Source organism: Terrapene carolina, unplaced genomic scaffold (genome assembly GCF_002925995.2).
Source record: "Terrapene carolina triunguis isolate 2854851 unplaced genomic scaffold, T_m_triunguis-2.0 Scaffold42, whole genome shotgun sequence".
Classification (NCBI taxonomy): domain Eukaryota; kingdom Metazoa; phylum Chordata; order Testudines; family Emydidae; genus Terrapene; species Terrapene triunguis.
The window spans coordinates 73,113,529-73,136,683 of NW_020664393.1; the positions used below are offsets into that span (position 1 = coordinate 73,113,529).

Here is a 23,155-nt window from a genome sequence, read left to right on the forward strand (position 1 = left end):
AAAAAAAAAAAAAAAAAAAAAAAAAAAAAAAAAAAAAAAAAAAAAAGACACAGAACCCCTGTTTGTTGTTCCTTACTACTCTGAATTAAAGAGCTCCTTTAAATGTATTTTCCAAATAAAAGAGATCATATAATAAAGCTCCTTTATTTGGTGGTTTCTGTACCTTTTCTTTTTTTTTATATATTTGAAATGAGATTAAGAGGTTAGACATACACCAAAGGGCCGGATCTTCTCCAATCCAAGTCAATGGGAGCTTGGTCATTGTTTAAGAGAACAAAAGTTGCTTAGGGCTCAGATAGAAATTTTGCCAACCACATTCATTAATGACATCTGCTGGTGGTTATATTTTTACTTCAGTAGCTATGCTTTGAAGATACACTATTACAGAACTTAGGCAAGTTCATCGCTAATCATTGTAGGATATTCCTTCACCATGTAGTCTAAAGTTTTGTCTAACCTAGTTTTAAATATGTCAAGCAATTTGGCTTCCTGTGGGAGACTATTTCACAGACTAATAGACCCTTCTCAGGAAGTTTTCACTGATATTTAACCCAAAATTCCTCATTTTATTAATTTAATTCCATTATGCCCAGTCTAAGAAGTGAAAATTAATTAAAACCCTGTTTAAAGCTCAGATCTCCAAATAAAAACATAACATTTTAAAACAGTGTACCTCCAGAGTTAAGTTCTCTCTCTCCCCCACTTCCTGCCCTTACCAGAATCGATCCTGGCTTGTCTTCGGGCAGCACATTCTTCAATCCGGAGTTTGGGAATTCCCTCAGCTACAGCTTTGGCCATTCCACCCATTTCTTCAATCTCATTAATAAGCTAAGAAAGATAACAAGAACAAATTAAGAGAATGGTTAGTAGCAAGATTCATGAAACCCACTTTTTACAATCAGTATTATCTAAATCCTTATTAGTACAATTACCTAAAAGTCTCATGCTTTACATTAAAAACCTATTTTCTATCTACCTATATTTGTATAATTTAGCTTTCTTACTTTACACACAGAAAGAAAAAACAGTGTATTGATGCATGGTCTTTTACAAAGCCAATAAGAAACAGGTTTCCTGCTCCTTCACCTCCGCTCTTGAACGGTATACAATCTGAGTCCCACATCCTGCAACTAACTCCTCTTGGGCAGACATTTGGACCCATGCAGAGTCACACTGACTTTAATGGGGCTCTGTACAGAGTCCCATGATCCACTCATTTGGAGACAGTTGCAGAATTAAGGCCTAAAGCCTCAAACTTGCAAATGGTTATAAATGTAACTTTATTCATGTAAGTAGTCCCAGTGACATCAGTAGAACTACTTATGCAAGTAAAGCAACTCATGTCCATGCTAGGATGATGGTTATCTGTATCATGTTATCTTCAAGTCCTGCTCTGCTATTGCTGCTGGCTGTGCCCTGCGGCTCCTCTCCCCACAGCCACTCCGTAAACCTCCCACCTGTTACACACAGGGTGTTTAAGATGCTCTTCCATAATACACCCCCCTGAGGTCTTTTGGCAGAAGTGTGCGCGGAGGGGAAGAGATGCTGTAACCACAAACAGTTCTAATCCTTACAGTCTCAGGTAGATTGCTGTAATCTATAGACTGCAGCATCTTAGTTGAGATTGTAGAAGCTTAGGTGTGCACATGGGTGGACCACCTCACCTCCATTTCCAATTGAGTTTCCCTGGGAGATGTAAGCACCCAATCAGGATCCTATTAGAGGGCACCAAGAATCAGAAGTCTCCAGACTTAACAGGTCTGGTTCATTTGTCCATTGTGGAAATATTTTCCTTTAGAATGTGTTTAATTCCAAATATGTACTGTATTCTCCTAGGCCTTAACCTAGCGAACTCCTGTATTGCAGGCGTGTTATAAGCAAGACACGAGAAGTAATTCTTCTGCTCTACTCCGCGCTGATTAGGCCTTAACTGGAGTATTCTGTCCAGTTCTGGGCACCAAATTCCAGGAAAGATGTGGACAAATTAGAGAAAGTCCAGAGAAGACTGACAAAAATGATTAAAGGTCTAGAAAACATGACCCATGAGGGAAGATTGAAAAAATTGGGTTTGTTTAGTCTGGAAAAGAGAAGGCTAAGAGGGGACGTGATAGCAGTTTTCAAGTACATAAAAGATTGTTACAAGGAGGAGGGAGAAGAATTGTTCTACTTAACCTCTGAGGATAGGACAAGAAGCAATGGGTTTAAATTGCAGCAAGGGAGGTTTAGGCTGGACATCAGGAAAAACTTCCTGTCAGGGTGGTTAATCACTGGAATAAATTGCCTAGGGAGGTTGTGGAATCACCATCACTGGAGATTTTTAAGAGCAGGTTAGACAAACACATGTCAGGAATGATCTAGATAATACGTAGCCCCGCCATGAGTGCAGGGGACTGGACTACATGACCTCTCAAAGTCCCTTACAGTCATATGATTCTATGAAACCACTTAAATACATCTGTAACTTTAGACAGTGAGTAGTCCTATTGACTTCAATGGGACTACTTATGTTTAAAGCTATACTCATGTGTAACGTGCTTTGCTGGATTTGGACTTTAATGGTAGGGAACTTAAAAATGAATGCAATACACATCCCTTTTAAGAATCTACCCTCATACCAAATAGCTACTTAAAAGGCATTTCTTAAAACAATCAGTGCCCCTGTAATTAAAACCCCCCACAGCACAACTGACCTTTAAAGCGGCCTCACAGACATCGTCGGTAAGGGATTCCATCAAGTAGGAACCCCCCCATGGATCTGCCACTTTAGGAATGCCAGACTCCTCCTGTATAATAATCTGGGTATTCCGAGCAATGCGAGCACTTTTCACTGTAGGCAAACCCAAGGCTTCATCAAATGAATTTGTATGCAAAGACTGAGTACCTCCAAACACGGCTGCCATTGCTTCTATTGCAGTACGGATAACATTGTTGTAGGGATCCTAAAAAGCAAAAGGAAATCTCTGAAGCATGAAGTGGCTGCCATGTAACTGAGATGGTTAGTTCATCCTCAAACAAATGCATTGAAAAAAGTGTTAGGTTTTTGGTATAATTGGATCATAAAAATTTATATTATACAAAAACCAGCCAAGTTAGAAAAAGAAAAGAGCAGTAATATGAATGCAACCAAGTTGATGCATATAAGGAACCTTCTACTGAAAGATGAAGATGAGGAGCCACAAACAAACATAGCCAAATTATAAAGGTATCGGCCATTTAACTGACCAAGTAAATAAAAAAATCCTTCTAATCCCTCGTGGCATCTCATTATGTCTGATCATTTGTATGACAAACCTGTTTCTGATTTCACATTTCTAGGTGGATTCACTGTTTGCACTTATACAGCAGCTTTTATCAGAGGGCCTAAAAAAGCCACTGCTTTAAGTCAGTTAATAAAGCCTCTCTATTATACTTATTTTACAGAAAAATAAATGATTTGTCCAAGGTCATACACCAAGAGCTGGAAAAAGAATCTAAGGAATTCCAACCCCCGTTTTTTGCTCTACACACTACCCCTTAGTGTTTTCTTTGACTGCTCTTGAACCTGTTGAAAGTTTGTAATCTAAATATCACTTTTTCAGTTTGTTTAGAGCAATAATTTAGATGGAGAATACATTTATGCATATCACAAAAAAGGCTAGGTTACTTTTTCATTTGGAAAAGTGACAGCATCAGGATTTTGAAAAGATTGTGTTGAATTAGCTGCCATAGAATGCTCACATTAGTACGATGAATGCAAATAAAAATTAACATTATATAAATACTATAGAATTAATAAAAATAACATTTTTCAGTTCATAGTTTATCAAGCTCCACATATAGAACTCATTTAAAAATCTGGCACAGCTCTACTTCTCCACAGATAATACACATACTGAGGTTATCTGAGGGTCTAGTAGAGTGATTAGATTTAGACAAAACTACAAAAAATGAATTCCAATTTTGTACAGAAGGATTTTCCTCTCTTTAGCATATGAGACTGGAAAGACTAAACAAACAATTAAGGGAAGATGCCAAGATGGAAAGCAAACAGGAAAGCCCAGAAAAAAAAAGTACACTTTAAGGGTGAAATTAGGATTAATTTATTTGCTCATTAGGGCACTTCTTTTCACACATCATCTGTCCCAGGAGGAAGTCTGTACATTTCTCTTACATAACAAATGTGAAACTTACATGGCCATATTCAGGGCAGCTGAACTTCTCTTCAGGCTCATTCATACAAGAAAGTTTAAGTAGTTAAAAAAAAAATTATATAGTTAAACCAGTACAAAAAGTGTATGAATTACTTATTTTGGTTTAGCTCAAGTCAACTGGGAACAGGTTTAACTATATTGGTTTAAAAACCAATCTACTATATACTGGTGCAAGTTTTGTTTAGACAAAGCCCTTATATTCTGCCCATTCACAAACATGGACATTACTGGGCAGAACAGGCTGTGGGAAGGGTTTGTAAATCTGCATTCTAGTAACACTTGGCCAATGTTCAAACAATAGCTTCTATTCTATCTAACCAGTAGGGTACATCAGTCACCATCGTATGCAGTTGTCGCTAGTTTAACCTGTAACTGGAGTTGATTTAAGTTCTGAATTTATTTGAGGTGTGTCATTTTTTTGTGGGGCTCCATCATACTAGCTGAATCAGCATATTTTGTTGCGGCTGCCCCTTAAATTTCTGATATGCAAAGTATAGATATGATTATGTCAGATGCAAAACATTTCCAGATGAAAGAAATCCAGATTTTTAAATGAGAAATGTTTTATTCTGATCTCTTTTAACGTAGTCACAAAGGCATCCTGGGCAGCATGTAAATGAGGAAATCATATAACCGCAAAGCTATTAGATCTGCTAATCTGCCTGTCTCAAAGCATCAGACAGGTAGGCATACAGTAAAAGCTGTGTTATCCGGACCTGTACCAACCGGAAAGCTCTATAAACCGGCATTTCTAATCTTCATAGAAAGTTCAGTTTATAGTCCGGTTGGTGCAAGGCCGGCAGGCCCCCTATCTGGCTCCGTGTGGCTCCCTGGAAGCAGCATGTCTCTGCTGCTCCTAGGTGGAGGAATGGCCACGAGGGATTCAGAGTGCAGGAGTGGGTGCGGGGATGGGGCGTGGACTCTGGGAGGGAGCTTGGGTGTGGGAGGGGGCTCAGGGCAGGGGGTTAGGGCACGGGAGAGGGTGCGGGATGCCGGACCTGGGGGAGCACTCACCTCAGGCGGCTCCCCCAAGCGGCGGCCTGTCCCTGCTGTTCCTAGGCAGAGACATGGCTAGGCAGCTCTGTGCACTGCCCCTGTCCTGAGCGCTGGCTCCGCATCTCCCACTGGCCGAGAACTGCAGCCAATGGGAGCTGTGGGGACGGCACCTGTGGGTGGAGGCAGCGTGCACAGCTGCCTGCCGCGCTTCCGACTAGGAACAGCAGGGACAGGTCACTGTTTCTGGGGAGCCGCCTGAGGTGAGCACCCTCTGGATCCAGCATCCCCACACCTCCTCCCATACCCAAACTCCCTCCCTCTTAGTTAACTGACATTTTTCACTTACTGGCAACCCCTATTTCCCCAACATGCTGAATAAGAAAGCTTTTACTATATTAGTATGCATGAATCAGTAGAACAGATTTACTCCTAAGATCACATTTGTAGAAAATCATTTAAAATTCAAAATCCAACCTGCTCAGTAAGGGACCATCCTGAGGTCTGACAATGAGCTCTTAGAAGAAGAGATTTGGGGTCCTTGGGCTGAAACATTTTCTCTATTAATTGAGCCCAAAGTCGTCGCCCAGCTCTTAGCTTAGCTATTTCCATGTAGAAGTTCATACCAATTCCCCAGAAGAAAGACAGTCTGCAATAAGAGCACATGTCCAGGACTTTAATTGTACAGGATAATGAGCAATATAGTTCCCAGAATTCTCCATTATATCAAGTCTCTAGGACCACCATCTGGTCCTAGAGACTTATTACGGTTTAATTTATCAATTTGTTCCAAAATCTCTTCTATTGACACCTCCATTTGGGACAGTTGCTCAGATTTATCACCTAAAAAGAATGGATCAGGTGTGGGAATCACCCTCGCATCCTCTGCAGTGAAGACCGATGAAAAATATTCTGTTAGCTCTTTCATAATGGCCTTGTCTTCCTTAAGCGCTCCTTTAGCACCCCAATCGTCCAGTAGCCCCACTGATTATTTGGCAAGCTTGCAGCTTCTGATGTACACCTCTACCCCAATATAACACGACCCGGTATAACACGAATTCTGATATAACGCGGTAAAGCAGTGCTCTGGGGGGGTGGGGCTGCACACGCCGGCAGATCAAAGCAAGTTCGATATAACGCGATTTCACCTATAACGCGGTAAGATTTTTTGGCTCCTGAGGACAGCGTTATGTCGAGGTAGAGGTGTATTTAAAAACTGTTTTGCTATTAGTTTTTGAGACTTTTGACAGTTGCTCCTCAAATTCTTTTTTGGTCTGCCTGATTATACTTTTACATTTGACTTGGCAGAGTTTAGGCTTCTTTCTAATTTCCTCAATAGGATCTGACTTCCAATTTTTAAAGGATGTCTTTATCTCTAACCACCTCTTTTACTCTATTTAGCCATGGTGGCATTTTTTTTTTTTGGTCTGTTTTTTTATTTGGGGTATACATTTAATTTGAGCCTCTATTATGGTGTTTTTAAACAATTTACATGCAGTTTGCAGGCATTTCACTCTTGGGACTGTTCCTTTTAATTCCACTTAACAAGCTTCCTCATTTGTGTGTAGTTCCCCTTTTTGAAGTTATTGTGGTGGTTTCTTTGGTATTTCCCTCCCCACGAGGTTGTTAAATTTAATTACATTATGTTTGCTATTACCAAGCAATTCAGTTATATTCGCCTTTTGGACCAGATCATATGCACCACTTATGACTAAATCAAGAATTGCCTCTCCCCTTGTAGGTTCCAAGAGTAGCTGCTCCAAGAAGCAGTCATTTATGGTGTCCAGAAATTTTCTCTCTGCATCCTGTCCGGAGGGGACAAGTTCCCAGTCAATATGATGATAGTGACTGTGAAATGCTCAAGGAGATTAGGCTACAAAAACAGAAAACTCAGTAATAGTGGGGAATTTCAACTATCGCCATCCTAGTCAATTGGTCGGTAATATATTCCTACTGCTATATTATTATTCAAGCATGGAATTTCTTTCCACAGAGATTCTAAGGTATAGTTTGTTTCATTTAAGATTTTTGCTATATTTGACTCTCCTCTCTCTCACATATAGTGCCACTCCCCCAACAGCACAACCTACTATGTCACTCCTACATATTTTGTACCCCGGCATTACCGTGTCCCAGTGACGATCATCGTTTCACCAAGTTTCTAGGAGACCTATCAATATCATCATCAATAATTCTTCCAGCAGGCTCCATGGTACACAGACTGAGTTACCCCAAAGTAAACTGGATGAAATGGGGCCTGGCTGACTCATGGATTGGTAATGGGATACAAAGCTTTTTAATTATACAATATGTTGAAGAGTCTAATCCACCTCCATCTATAGGGCAGAAGTTGTTTCCAATGGATAGCCTATGTAAAATGAAATGGTGGACTCAGTGCAGGTGCCTACTAGACAAATCTCCATGCCATAAATTACCCCTACAGTCTGGTGGCTAAGGCAGGGGACTAGGAATTCACTCTGCAGGGTTCAATTTATTTTTCTATCACTTACTCATTATGTCACCTTGAGAAAATCACAACTGCTCTCTGCCTCAGTTTCCCCATGTGTAACAAGATAAACAGTAATTACCTACTTCACAATGTAGCACATAGACTTAATGTTTGTAAGGATTTTTAGAGAAAAGAAATGAAAAAAGTCTTTAAATACAATGCATTGTCATGAAAGTTTCACAAGTGTCAAGGATGCAACTGGCACAAAGACAGTTACCCTCTTGACCCTAAAAGTGCTCTCTTCGAATCAGGTTTGAGGCACTCTGACAGGGCAATGAAGGGAAGTTTACATAGTTGCTGTGTCTGTCAGTGGATGAAGGTCTTAATTTTCACGAGACACCAATATGGCAACTTTCACACAAAAAGAAAACCTGTCTAAATATATAAATGTGAGGACTGGAGAAGTTACTTCACACAAAAGATACAACATTTCAGCTCACTGTAAGACCTGATCTTTGAGTTCATTCAGCATGCAGGGTCTCCTATCCAAAGGTTTAAGAGTCTATTCCCCAATTCAGTGAGAGTTTAACTCCCATTAGAATTAATGGAAGTTACAAGCACACATTGAATATACTACTTCTGGGCCTTTTGATTAACCTAAAGTGTTACATTAATTTAATATCGGATACCTGTCAGGGCATAGACTGGTTGGTCTACAGCGCCATCTCTATTTGTAACTTTTCATAATTTGCAGTTATGATCAGGACTTGTGATTCTGATGTCAGTCTGACAGCATCTAGGAGTGCCCCAAGGGTCGGTCCAGGGGCCAGTTTTGTTCAATATCTTCATTAATGATCTGGAGGATGGCGTGGACTGCACTCTCAACAAGTTTGCAGATGACACTAAACTGGGAGGAGTGGTAGATACGCTGGAGGGTAGGGATAGGATACAGAGGGACCTAGACAAATTAGAGGATTGGGCCAAAAGAAACCTGATGAGGTTCAACAAGGACAAGTGCAGAATCCTGCACTTAGGACGGAAGAATCCCATTCACTGTTACAGACTAGGGACTGAATGGCTAGGAAGCAGTTCTGCAGAAAAGGACCTAGGGGTTACAGTGGACGAGAAGCTGGATATGAGTCAACAGTGTGCCCTTGTTGCCAAGAAGGCTAACGGCATTTTGGGCTGTATAAGTAGGAGCATTGCCAGCAGATCGAGGGACATGATCATTCCCTCTATTCGACATTGGTGAGGCCTCATCTGGAGTACTGTGTCCAGTTTTGGGCCCCACTCTACAACAATGTGGAAAAACTGGAAAGAGTCCAGCGGAGGGCAACAACAATGATTAGGGGGCTGGAGCATATGACTTATGAGGAGAGGCTGAGGGAACTGGGATTGGTTAGTCTGCAGAAAAGAAGAATGAGGGGGGATTTGATAGCTGCTTTCAACTACCTGAAAGGGGGTTCCAAAGGGTAGGGATCTAGACTGTTCTCAGTGGTACCAGATGACAGAACAAGGAGTAATGGTCTCAAGTGGCAGAGGGGGAGGTTTAGGTTGGATATTAGGAAAAACTTTTTCACTAGGAGGGTGGTGAAACATTGGAATGGGTTACCTAGGGAGGTGGTGGAATCTCCTTCCTTAGAGGTTTTTAAGACCTGGTTTGACAAAGCCCTGGCTGGGATGATTTAGTTGGGAATTGGTCCTGCTTTGAGCAGGGGGTTGGACTAGATGACCTCCTGAGGTTCCTTCCAACCCTGATATTCTATGATTCGAACAAAATCCTTGGAGCCAATACAAATTATTACTACTAAAGAAAACTGATAACTGAAGGCATGCCTAGGTATGTGAATTCTCTTGTGATATTAATAGAATTTTTAAGAACATTTTAAACAGTGTTTTGTTGGTTGAATATAAGGAGGCATAAATAAAACTACAGTATGAAAAGACACCAGAGGGCTGCCATACCTGTTGATTAAACCTAAGTGTCTGTCGTACTAGATCTCACTCCTTGCCACTGCAATCTTATACTAGTTAAAAAGTCAGCTTGTAATATGGATATTACCTTCGTTACTAGCACAGTTTTAAATGTCAGAGGCCAAACGTGAAATTAAAACCTAGAGTTTCTATTCATTTTCCAAAAGTCAGGTAAGTCTTTGTGAGCTTGTTTTACTTACCTTGGTGCGAATTCATCAATGGTAAGGCCAGCTTGGATTCCAGTTCTGCAGTACTCCAATCCATCAGCTATAGTATAAGCTAATTCCAATATGGCATCAGCTCCTGCCTCCTGCATATGGTACCCACTGATTGAAATGGAATTAAATTTTGGCATGTGCTGTGTAAACAAAAAAGCAATAATGCAGGGACAGCAGAATCATGTACTTGTGCTATTAGGGCTAGATTTGCAAAGAATCTTAGGCACAATGATGCTGAGTGCTCTAACCACCATACTACAGTCATTCCCATCCTTGCTCTCTCTTCGGCCCTACCATTCTTTCATTATTGATCCGCAGTGGAACAGCTTCAATATTTGGCTAGGCACTCACCAGAAAGGCAGCAGATCCTGTTCAGATTCCTTTTCCCACTCAGGTGGAGGGGGGACTTGAACCAGGGGTCTGCCACATCCCAGGTGAGTACCCTAATGACCGAGCTAAAAATTATGAGGGAGGTCCTACTCCCCCTCACCCTGTCGCCATTTTATGTAAGCTTGTTTGTAGGAGCCCGATCTGGTAAGTGAGTTCTGAGCACACTTAGTGGATCAGGCCCCTAAGGCAAAATAGGTTGAGGAATGCCTTTGTTCTCCTACTTCATGATCGCTCTGGGGATTACAAGTCCAGCTAGGGTGACCAGATGTCCCGATTTTATAGGGACAGTCCCGATTTTTGGGTCATTTTCTTATATAGGCTCCTATCACCCCCGTCCCGATTTTTCACATTTGCTGTTTGGTCACCCTAAGTCCAGCTGACTGGCATGGAACAGCATCGGCAGAAACAGGCACCTAGGGAACATTTACTGCAAAACTAAGGTTCTTCACAAGTTTAAGTGCCTACAGGGCTTAGGAACAGCTGAGCAGGGCCTTTGTGAATCCCAGCAGGGACTGATTCTGGGATTTAGGTAGCTGTAGTGGCAGGTTGGTGCCTAAGTCCTTTTATAAATCTAGCCCATAACGCTTAAAGACAACCCTATTCATTGTAAATTACATTTCAAAAGTAAACTTGTTTCTGGCCATATCTTCTACTTAGACATTTATACGGTACTCATCACCTTGATACTCTGCTGCTTTTCCTCCTTAATGTAGCCAGTTTGTTTTTACTTTTCTGCCCCAACAGCTAATTAGTTGTTTGAGCTTTAATGATCTCTCACCACGATTACTAAAACCTCATCCTCTGGTCTCCTTGATGGTCACACTGCCCCCCTTAAATCCATCTAAAATGATACAGCCAAAACAGTCTTCCTCAGCCATCATTAAAACCACTCCCTTTCAATCCCTCCACTGGCTCCCCCTTGTCCTGCATTTCAAAAATCAAACCTCTCCTTGTATTCAAGACTCTGCACCACTCTGGCCCAGCCTTCCCTTGTCTCCTACCTTTGTCTTCTTCCATGTTGACCTCTACGCACAAAACAGCCTCTCAACCCCTATTTGTCAAGCTTTCTCCTGTGCACCATGCACATCCTTCCTAAATCCCACTTCTTCCTTGCTGCCTACAGATAGTGATTAATATCTAATTTTCCCCAAATGATCAATATGTATATACCCCATTGATATATGATCTTATTATTGTAATCCTTGTACTTCCCATCCTGCATTGTTTGTTACTAGCTGCCATGGTATCTTTCTCTTTGTTCTGTAAAGTGTCTTGTGCACATTTGAGCACTGCATAAATAATATAATAGAAGTGAATTAAAATAAAGAATACCTTTGATGTATACTGGAAGATGTCAGCAATGATCCTCATCGATGGTTCTGGAGGGAAAATGTATGTATTTCGGACCATGAACTCTTTGAGTATATCATTCTGGATTGTCCCAGTAAGCTTGGCTTGAGGCACCCCTTGTTCTTCCCCAGTTACGATGAATGTGGCCAAGATAGGAATTACTGCACCATTCATTGTCATGGAAACTGACATTTTTTCTAAAGGAATTCCATCAAAAAGGATCTTGGTGTCTTCCACCGTATCAATGGCAACTCCAGCCATTCCAACATCACCACGGACTCGTGGATTGTCTGAATCATAGCCACGGTGGGTTGCCAGATCAAAGGCAACTGACAATCCTTGCTGGCCAGCTAGGTTCATGAAAACAAACAGTAAAACAGGTTTGCTTTAGGAATTGTAATTAACTTTATTTTACGTAGTCAGGGTCTCAACTGATCCAATTTGTGGTGTCACAGGCTATCTTCAAACTTCTCTGGAGGTCTATTAGTTTCTGTGGAATTTAAACTTTCATTCAAAAGTTTCTAACTCTTACTGTAGTAAAGATAATCTTGTTTTCAATGCAGCTCTGAGTCTGTGGTCAGAGAATGAAAAAATAGCTTTTAGGGCCAAACGCTGGCACCAAGTAGGGAATTAAAAGCTTGAAACGTTAAAGGCCTGGAGTTGCCATGGTTCCACTGGGGAGCAGAAACAAGCTCTGTAGTGGTGCACCATGTCATGTGTGTTATGTAGGAGGTCAGACTAGATGATCACAGTGGTCTCTTCCGACCGTAGAATTTATGAATGGGGAATTTAATGGTGTTACACAGGCAGTATCATGGAGCGGCCAGTATATAAACTACCATTTAGATCCAGAATCTTATATTCTCCACATACCAGCTGCTACTAAAACCCATGAACTGTACTAGGGGCAGTGAAGTGGGTATATAACCGCTCCATGTCAAAGCACTACGTTTGGAGGAGGATTCCTCTTCCTCCTGTATTTGCACTTGGTGTAGAAGATTCAACATTAAGTTCTCAGAGAGATATGAACTGCCCCCAATTCATCTCACGGGAATGTCATCTCTGAAACATAATGATAGAAATTTGATGTAAACTTCTTTCACTGCTGATCATGTTTGCAGAAACATCCAACAATTTGGGGATTGTTGCTAGTTTGAGAGTATCATCACTCCACCAGCATGCAGTGCAATTATACAGAGCTTTTCACTGAGTGTTTCCAAATAATTTAGCAACATTCTGGTTAGGTGGTTAAGCATTAATATACCCACGTAGTGAAGAAAACATGTGACATGACAAGGTCACACAGCAAGACAATGGCAGAACCAGGAATACCAAAAACCCTGACTGCAAATTCATTTGCCAACGACTAGGTCAGACTCCCACTTAAACACTTTTATAAAAATGTATTTGTAGCATTCTTGCTCTGTGATAAACCTATGGTTTGAGGACAACATTTTATACAAAAAAGCCTTTCTGAAGAACAATTTGTGAAACATAAATACTCTGTATTTGGAACTTTTTAGTTAATGGGACTTTCACTATTGTTTTGACTGGTAAAATTATACTGCCCTTCCCCTCAAAAAATTTTTGGGTTGTATTACTGGCAAAAAAATCAGATGGGGTGGAATGAGCCCAGGTAGCTCATTTCAGCAGTGGCTGAATTACTTCTGACATCCAGATTGTATAACAGTATATTATTTCATTGTATAGAAGAGATTTGTTAGGAAATTTAACACTTTGAAGAAATATTGGAAAACCTGCTCTCAAAAACCTGAAAATGTCATCTCTGGGAAATTGGCTTGCCTACTATGCGCCGAGCTAAGCCATCAGGTATTCTTAACATGTAAATTAGGGATGTAAAATGTTAACCGGTTAACCAGCATTAGTCTTACCGGTTAACCTGTCTAAACCGTTAGCCCCCGGGCCGGCTGGCTGGATCCGTTAACCATTTAAATGAAATATTAATAGTTTAAACAGTTAACTTTTAAAATGGTATTTACATCCCTAATGTAATTATATTTAAAATGCACAGTATAATATTTAAATCTAGAGTGCCAGGATGAACGAGTATTAAAAGTTTAACTAAAACTGACAAAAAAACTAGCAGGTTTTCCACAGCAAATTTGTCCCTTATAGGGACATGACACAAGACTAAATTGTTCCATGATATCTGCGCTATCCTTGCTAGGCTGAACCTGGAATGCATCCAGGTTGCTGCCTTTATGCAGGCAGAAGTAGAAAGGTAAATGTTAGCTTTACCCTTGATGTTGTCCTTGTAGAACTTGTTGCTCTCCTCCACTGTACTGAAACCAGCATATTGGCGGATAGTCCATGGCCTATAAGTATACATAGTGGGATAGGGTCCCCGAGTGAAAGGTTTCACTCCTGGCAGCTCCTCAGGAACACCTTCTGTGTCCCTTCTGGAGTACAAAGGCTTGATGGCAATTCCTTCTGGGGTGTGCCATATCAATTCCTCTGGATTCTTGCCCTTCAGCTGCTTTTTAGCCATAGCAGCCCACTCTGGATGCAGAGGTTGCCGGTGCAGGGCGCAGCACGTGATCTTGAAGTGGTGTGGCCAGAGGCGCAGAAGCCCACCCTTGACCCTCAACATGTCTTCCTGTGTGGGTCACCAACGTGAGAAGAGCTGAGGAAACTGGAAGTATATAAATAAATACTTTGCATTGCCATATTGTCTTTCATGGGACAAGCTCGGATAGAGAAACTGAGTCACGCAGCAGTTAAGTGGCTTGCCTAAATTCCAACCGCAAGTCACGGCCAGCAGTAAAGGATGGAACCCACTCCCCTGCTTTAACCATTTGCAAAGAAACACTCAACCTCAGCACAACTATAAAGGGAGTAAAATGAACGTGGTATAGGAACCCGAAGAGAACTTACTTGGCCTGTGAAAACAAACACACTCCAGGCATTATATGCCTCCAACACTCATCTCCCCACACGACCCCCCTCGGCGTTACCCATCTCAGTCCCGAACTGCCCCGCGCCCCCCAGCACTGACACCACCGAGAGGGGATTCAGTAGACAAGCGCCGAGCGGGGCCCTTCGGAAGGAAAATCAAAGGCGCAGCTACAGATCGGGGGGCGGCCGGCAGCCCTGCGGCAAAGGAGCTGGGGGTGACAGGCCCGACGGCGCCGCGGTAGAAAGGGCGGGGGGTGCGTTAGCGGGCGCGGCCCTGGGCGCCGCACCCCGGGAAAGCCGTGGCGAAGCTGGGCAGGGGACTCCGGGGATCCTGCCCCGTGCGGGACGGTTAAAGCGAAGGGCGCGTCTGGCCTCGCGAGCAGCCCGAGGGAGGGGCCCTGACAACGGCCTTGGGGACGTCGCGGGTTGTTTCACACCGGCCGGGGGGCCCCTGAGGCGCGGGGCGGAAAGATGGGGGAGGGGATTGAGCGGCGAGCGCCCGCTCCCCAGTGGACATGCCCTTACCCCCCTTCCTGGTGCGAGTGCGAGTCAGTCCCAGACAAACCCAAACAAAGCCGAGTACGCAGGCGCACGCGCCTGTGCACTAGGAGGGACGCTGGCTTGGCCTCGGTGTGCGCATGCGCGCTGCAGCGCGGGAACGTTGTCTCTAACGGCTCGGCGGCGTTGCGCCAGGCACCTGGACTGGCTGTGGGGTCGTTGAGGAGGACCGGTGAGTCTCGGAGGGGCCGAGACGGGCCGCGCGCTGGGACTTTTCTAGGGGTGTGTGGTCGGTCAACGCGACAGCATCAGGTAGCTATGAAGTGAGAAGGGGCGTTCAGGTGGCCAAGACTACATCTCCCGGCATGCAATGCGCCCACCTCAGTAAGCGTCCTATGACCAGGGGTGGCAATGCATGCTGGGAGATATAGTCTCTCTCATATAACTTTAGGGAGCCCCTCCAGTCACAGACAGTATGGTTATGGCCATACCTCTCTCAGCTAGGGTGACTAGATGTCCCGATTTTATAAGGACAGTCCCAATTTTTGGGTCTTTTTCTTATTTAGGCTCCTATTACCCCCCACCCCCATCCCGATTTTTCACACTTGCTGTCTGGTCACCCTACTCTCAGCCCACCCAAAAGGGGCCCCAATCACTCAGATTAGTCCAAGGGTTCTCAGACTTTTGAACTGGTGACCCCTTTCACATAGCAAGCCTCTGAGTGTGACCCCCCCCATACATTAAAAACATTTCTGTATATATTTAACACCATTATAAATGCTGGAGGCAAAGCGGGGTTTGGGGTGGAGGCTGACAGCTCGTGACCCCCCCCCCATGTAATAACCTCGCGACCCCCTGAGGGATCCTGACCCCCAGTTTGAGAACCCCTGGATTAGTCCTACCTACTATCACAACAGTTCCTTATATCATGACAGTCACTGCAGGAGACCCAGCACCAAGCCGTGATGATCTCCACTGCAAGAACATCGTTTCCATATGTCATGACAGTAGCTGCTGCGAAAAAGTGCAATGACATGATCTCTGTGAAGTCATGAGAGTCCCCCCTGCAAGGATCTAATTGTCCATGATGTCACGACAATCACTGCCGCAAGGCTCAGCATAATGACATCGCCTCCCGTGTCATGACAGTTGCTGCCAGAAGCCATGGCAAAGTTGCATCATCCCCTGTGTCAGAGTAGGAGCTGCCTAGGAGAAGTGGTGTGAGGAGGATGTAATGTAAATAGTCCCCTGTAACAGGCATGACGTTGGTGTTTATGATCATATAACAAACAAATGTTGGCTAATGGATCTGGGGAGTAATTGGGAGCAAGGGTGTGTGTGTGGGTGCGTGTAGAATATCCCATGGCTTCTCCATCAGGCAGCAAGTGGAGACATTTACCAAGGGAGCAAAGCACTCAAATACACAAAAGGTTATGCTGTATTCAACACAGCCTTCCTGTTCAATAGCTGTGTGTGTTTTGCACTTCTTTATAGATTATACATCTCTGTTGACTCTACTTCTCTCCCCACTGCTTTAAAGGTCATGAAACATCATTGTGCTCGTCCCCCTAAGGCAGGGAAGTCTGTTAGAGAAGGAGCTGCACAAAAGAAGAGCAAGTCACAGCAGCACCCAGAACCTGCCAGCAAAAAAGCAGATGGAGGACAAAAACAGAGTCAAGAGAAAGAGGTAATTAAATTTCAGACTAATCAGCCCAAAGAAATAAAATTATTCAAGTGGGAAGACAGAATATGTCGTCCTTTTTCTAATGTGTGTGCGGAGGAGAGCTTTTCTTTGAATATTTGCTTAACTTGAGCAAATATCCAGTCTGTTCAAGATGGGCACCCCTTCTCTCTGCAACACACAGACGGGCTGGAAAAGACATGAGAAAATCCTCAGGGCCTGTAGGAAATAGATATCTGAATTTTATGTGATGGGTCAGGAGGGGGCAGTGTAGTCCCATAGCTTAATGAAACAGAACTGGCTATTCATCTATTAAAGGGATGTATTCTAGAACTGATTAGTGACTACGTGATTAGAGCAATAAAATCTTAGCTCAGTCATTCCTTGGAGAAAGTAGATCACTTCTGGCTCATGGTCTGCAGGGCACGAGATTGACACCGACAGCTTTCTATCTGAAAGATGCTCCTTGTCACAACCAGCCTTATGAGCAGCGTGGTCCCATGCTGTTGAAAAGAGATTAGGAGAAATAAACCCATACATTTTCTCATCCGCAGACTTGCTTCTGTAATGTGAGAGCTAAAGAGGTCTGGTTATGAGTTGCTTCCTCCTGTTTAAGACTGAAAGAAGCCTGCACAACTTGTGTGAGATGTGCTCTTATTTGAGAATGTGTGCTGAATGACTATGGCTGCACAAGGCAGAAAACAAGCCTTTACTACAGGAGAGGCAAATGCCATTGTCAGGTGTTCAAATGGCTTCTCAGTCCTTACTACAAAGTTGGTCCTTGGAAGCAAGTGGATGGTTCCATGCACCAGAAAACATTTATAGGCAGTCCTCGGACTTACGACACAATTGGTTCCTGAAAATTGCATCGCAAGTCGAAACGTAACTCGGAATCGCAATCCACTCTATTGTGGGACTGAGCGTTGTAAAGTCGAAACCAACTGTCGTAAGTCGAATCAGGGTGTCAATTCAGAAGCATCGTAAGTGTCCTTCGTCGTAAGTCAAACATCATAAAGTCGAGGACTGCCTGTACACATTTCTTTCTCTGGTGTAAATTTTCCTTTTTACCAGATCACACAGCCAGCCAAGAAGAGAGAGAAGCGACAGAGGGAGCAGTCTCCTGAAGGTACAAATTTCCTTATTTTCTCCACATGTCTGTATCCCATCAATATTTTAGTGCTTCACCCATAAATCCATATTCTGAAGCAACACTGAGAACAGGAAATAACTCATAAGTTTTATCAAAATATGATTGCAAATAGGCCTCAATTTTTTTCTGTGCATGACAAAAAATAAGTTATCCTCTGTATAACCTTAGCCAAGATGCATTTCTATGTTTTATTAAAATATATGATTTTACTTCCAAATAGTATGTTTCTTTTGTATTGAGTGCTTGTGGTGGGGCCTGTGTGTGTCTATCGGGACCACAAGGGTCCTCATTTTAACTTGCTCCTGATCCCTTGATGGCTACTGGATTATTGGTGCTTAATATACAAATAAGTAGACAAGGTCCCTGCCCTCCAGAGTAGGGCTCCATGTCGGTCGCGGAGGTCACTGATTCCGTGACTTTCTGCGACCTCCGTGACTTCTGCAGGTGCCAGCGTGGCTGACCCCCGGGCCGCCCAAGCAGCTGGCTCCGGGGCCAGCCACACCAGCCACTGCTGGAGCAGCTCCGGGGCCAGCCACACCAGCCACTGCTGGAGCAGCCACGGCCCCCGGGCGGGTGGCTGGCCAGAGAAGCCACGGTCCGTGGCCCCCGGCAGCTGGAGCCGCTGGCCCCAGGCACCCCCCCTCCCCAGCAGTGTTTCCCCTCCCCCCAATATAAGTCATGGACAGGTCACGGGCTGTGAATTTTTGTTTATTTCCTGTGACTTGTCCATGACTTTTACTAAAAATACCCGTGACTAAATCGTAGCCTTACTCACGAGTTTACCATCTAAATGGGATAGTATTCCCTTTAGAACCTTTAAAACAGCTCCTTAATCAGTCTGCAGAAGTCACTGCTAAGTGACAGAAAACATTCCCTTCTCGAATAAACATGCCATCTCTGCAGCACTTCCAACCTCTTCTGCATCCATCCGTTTAGAAATCAGGGCTGGAAATCGAACCTGAGTCAGTCATATAGCAGTGCCTAATGTCAGTAGCTCAAGTGTCACTGGGGAGGGGGATGTGTTATGGACCAGTAGCCAAAATGGATCCTCATGGGCTTACTTCTCAATCCTTTCACCAGTTTTATCAATTATGTTGGGAGGAAATCACAATAGAATGGCAGCTTCTTAGGGCAGGGACCACATATCTTGTGTGTGTTTTACATCACCAAACATACTGTCAGTGCTTTACAAATAACTACTACTGACAGTGTGGACAGCTCTGAGATGCTGTTTCTTTGGGGCAGAAAATCTGCTCTTGAGTTGATAGCTCAGTCATTTGGGGGTCAGAGAAGTAACTGATTTACCATAAAGTTTTCTATCCAAGTCTAATAGGTCACACCTTGACTGTTTCTCCTTCTCTCTTTCTTTCTGGTACCAACAAAAACAGGTTCTTGGGGCACAAAAAAGGTGAAGTTGGCCCCCGGCAAAACAGCAGCCTGGCAGCCACTCCCAGACAGCAGCATCGACCACCTGGGAGGCATGATGGATTCAGTAATATTGCAAGTATCAAGCACCACCACATCCCATACCTCAGCCAAGGCTTCAAACACATAAGACCAAGAATCTCATTCTGTTTCCTCAAGTAATTAGGATGCTTAATGTAATAGCTAGTAAAAAAAAATCATTCTGAAAGTGTCCGAGCAACTAATCAGTTATTGAGGATTCTAAACATTGTAGCACATGACATCAGGTTCATCTGGCACTGGAACTCTTCATTTGGAAAGCATGAGATGAGATTTGGAAGGCGTTCTCAGCCTGGGGTAGAAAGAGGCCTTGAGACATTTAATAGATAGTGGAAAAATAAAGACATACCCAGGTAAACTGACAGCATAAATGGCTGCATTTGCAGTTCAGCAATATTATTTCATGGAAGCTCTGCCAGACAGTCATGTCTTGTGTGACATTGCTGATCATATAATCCCATTCCAGGAAGTTCCTTCTACTTATAGGTTCTGTGGTAGAAATTAACACTTTGCTTCTCCCTTCTTCTAGATCCATTCTGAGTAAATCAATACAAGAAAAAGATGACATTCAAAAGCACCTTAACCTTCTGAAGGAAAGGTAATGAGTGGTATGACAAAGAGACCCAAGGGCTCTCAGTGACTTTGTAACATATTCCTAGAAATGTTCCTTCAATCCTGGGAGCTGTCATTTTTAGGAAATCTATCAGAGGGAAGCTGCTGTATGATCAAGAAAGGGAAACCTCAAGAGCATATCTGCTGAAGTGGATGATCAAGATTTGTTCAAAGTGGCAGAGCCTCTCTTTAACCACCTTATATAGGCAACAGGCACTCAGGCAGCATTCCTGGGAGCTGCTGGAATGAACTGTATGCTCTAGAACTGTATTATAAAGTGAGATATTGAATTTGGCAATTTAGAGCCACCATCATTTTGTGACATCAGCAGTTTAAAAAAAAAAAAAAACCACCTCGCTCAGGTTGTTAAGAGCTGTGACCATTAATAGCATGCGTGGAGAAGGGTAATCTCATGTGTTGGGCATAAGGTGCAGCCTTCTTGTACTTCATTGCTCAGGTATCCAGTTATACTGTGAAAAATTTGTCTTCCTTTGAAGTGGCGATTACTGGCTACTGCCAGAGGCCAATACCAACTTGAGACACTGTGACCTGATTTCTGGAGGTGCTGAATGCGCACAGCTCTGATTAACTTCAGGGGGAGTTGTGGGAGCTTAACATTTCTTAACATCAGACCAAGTTATTTCACACTGGACATCCAAAAATCAAGGCATCTCCAAAATTAATGGCCACTTTTGAAAACAGGCATAAAGCTTTTGCTCCGACATGTATCTATATAGTATCTTTAACAAAGGCACAGGACACTGTATAAAGTTACTCAAATGAAAGGGTCCAAATTGGGAAACAGAAAGTGCTGCGCATAAGCACTTAGTTAGTTTTATTTTAATGGTGAAACGATCAGAACAGCGCAGATCGTACTTAGAAGTAAGTTTCATATCCAGGAGCGTAGCCACAACATAACCCTAGCTCGTAGTACCTTTATATTATATCAAGAACAATTAAATAGGATACTGATTCTGACCTCCAGTAACTAACGGGGGTTATAATGTTGGTCTTAAATCCAAGGCTATTTAGTTATTTTTATGTAAGCAAATACTACAACAGGTTCAAGTTGTATTTACTGAGAGCCAATGTAAATATTTTATGATGGGAATAATTTATTGACATAGGTCAGTGCTTGTAAGAATATGGGCTGGGTATGAGTTCCATCCTGAACTTTTATAATTAGACATTACTGCAGTAAAGACTTGTGATAATCCAGTCTTAAAAAGATAAGGACATTTATAAGCAATTCCAGCTCCTTCTCCTCTCTTCCCCCTCTCTCCCACCAAAAAAGAGTCTTGGCTTTAGTAGATGATAAAAAGATGACTGAGCAAAGATACAAAGCATTAGCAAAACTAAAGGATGAACCATTACGAATACTTGTTTTAAGCATCAGAATCCTCAGTGAAAAAATCAAATAACATGTCATAATTGATCTTCTTTGGTTTAAATAATTAGAGCCCTGCGCAGATACAAAAATTTGCATCTGTATCTGATCAGCATCTGCAATAATTAATTTGTATACGATCCACACTCCACCTTTTATATGTATCCGCATCAGCACCCTATCTCACTGTTAGAGCCCTGCATGGATACAAAAACTTTGATCCACATCCGATCTGTAAAGATGGTAAACACCACAACTGCATCCGCGGATATAAAGCGGATATCCGCGGATTTGCAGGGCTCTATAAATAATAACACTAAGCACTTCCACAGCACTTCACAAAAATTAATTAATCTTAACAAAGACCTGAGAATAGTACTAACCTACTTAACCTTATAGTTGCCAAACTGAGCCAGAGGGATTAAGTGAGACCACAGCAGACAACATGGTCATAGCCAAGATAAGACCTCTGGAGTTGCTGGCTGCTAGTTCAGTGCTCAGGCATCTAAACCACATCACTCTTGAAAGAGAATTTCAGCCCACTCTCCCTTTTTTCTTTAACACTCTGGGCCCTTTACTTCAGTGAGAGCAGCTCTGGGAGTATATGGTGAACATGCCTTCTCCCTATGCAGGTCTTTAGTGGGTCACCTTGTTTTTTCAGGAACAAACACGTGATTTTTTTTTTTTTTTTTTTTAATAAAATCAAGGCTTCTAAGACATTACAAGACCCTGAAGGTGCCTATTGGGAAGCTAAGCAACCTGAAAAATGTGCTGAGTCTTAAGGTGGCAGAGAAACAGAATCTCTCATCCAATGAAGAGGCTGTGGCACTACTACAGGTAAGGGAGACATGGGGGCAAAGGGGGTATGGGATAAATCCTTGTTCTGCTCCCCAATAGATTCTAACCTTTCAATGGAAGGACCATTTACTCTAGTGATGGGAGGGGAACTTCAGGTGTTCATGTTCTTTCATTCCTGATCTTCACTTCACACTGCTGCATTGAAGGATCCCAATTGTGCACTGGAGAGACTACGGTCTCCAGGGATGAGGAGGAAATTCAGTCAAGGTTCACTCAATCCAGGTCTTATTCATCTCTTTTATCAGGCACTTCATTAAAAAAAAATTCTGATGTGCATCACAGTACAAAGGGGAACAAAGACGATCCGGGGAATTATAGACCAGTCAGCCTAACTTCAGTACTTGCAAAGATACTGAAACAAATGATTAAACAATCAGTTTGTAGCACCTAGACAATAATTTGGTTATAAAGAATAGCCAGCATGGATTTGTAAAGAACAAATCATGCTAAACCAACCATTTTTGACAGGGTTACAAGTGGATGGAGGTACGGGGGAAGCTATAGATGTGATAACTTAATTTTAGTAAGGAATTTGACACTATGCCACATGACAGTCTCATAAGAAAACTAGGGAAATGTGGTTTATATGAAAATACTATAAGGTGAGTGTACTGCATCCCTTTAATAGTTACTGCTGGATTTCCTGGGCTGCCTCCCACTTGGTCTCATCACCTCTCTGTTCCCTTTTTCTTCCAGACCTCCCTGCCTGCAAAATTTCTCAGTCTCCGCCCTAATTTCTCAGGGTCTTCTCTCAGGCCTCTTTTCCTGGAGAGCTTGTAACAATCTCTGCCCCCGTTTAGTCATGGTTTTCTCTCCCAGGCTTCTGCATGGAGAGCTTCACACTCCTATCCCTGCTTGAGCAGGGTCTCTCTCAAGCCTCTTTACCTGTGGAACTTCACAGCCTTCCAGTTCTTCTTCACACATCTGGTTCCAGCCAGCAACTGACCTGCTCAGGCCCAGTAACTCCTTTTAACTGAGCCTGCTGAGCTCTGATTGGCTGCTTCCCTGCAGCTTTTCTAGGCAGG

At 43.0% G+C, this 23,155-nt stretch overlaps 2 protein-coding genes across 3 annotated transcripts in view; one reads left to right on the forward strand and one right to left on the reverse strand.

The window, feature by feature from the left end:
* The window catches only part of MMUT (methylmalonyl-CoA mutase), a 36,853-nt gene extending 22,636 nt beyond the window's left edge, over positions 1-14,217 (reverse strand). The window contains exons 1-6 of the mRNA XM_029912269.1: positions 13,824-14,217; positions 11,547-11,914; positions 9,807-9,964; positions 5,661-5,832; positions 2,691-2,939; positions 717-828 (exon numbers count right to left, since the gene is read on the reverse strand). Of these exons, the coding sequence (XP_029768129.1) occupies positions 717-828; positions 2,691-2,939; positions 5,661-5,832; positions 9,807-9,964; positions 11,547-11,914; positions 13,824-14,175 (1,411 nt within the window). The 5' untranslated portion in view covers positions 14,176-14,217. The remainder of the gene's footprint in view (positions 1-716; positions 829-2,690; positions 2,940-5,660; positions 5,833-9,806; positions 9,965-11,546; positions 11,915-13,823) is intronic.
* A 957-nt stretch (positions 14,218-15,174) lies between these two features.
* CENPQ (centromere protein Q) overlaps positions 15,175-23,155 on the forward strand; it is an 11,683-nt gene continuing 3,702 nt past the window's right edge. Inside the window, exons 1-6 of one of the 2 annotated variants that reach the window (XM_024212807.3) lie at positions 15,175-15,210; positions 16,519-16,665; positions 17,731-17,785; positions 19,198-19,309; positions 19,803-19,871; positions 21,980-22,109. In XM_024212807.3, coding sequence (XP_024068575.2) covers positions 16,522-16,665; positions 17,731-17,785; positions 19,198-19,309; positions 19,803-19,871; positions 21,980-22,109 — 510 coding nt within the window. In that variant the 5' untranslated portion in view covers positions 15,175-15,210; positions 16,519-16,521. The other variant, XM_024212808.2, reaches the window with a different exon arrangement.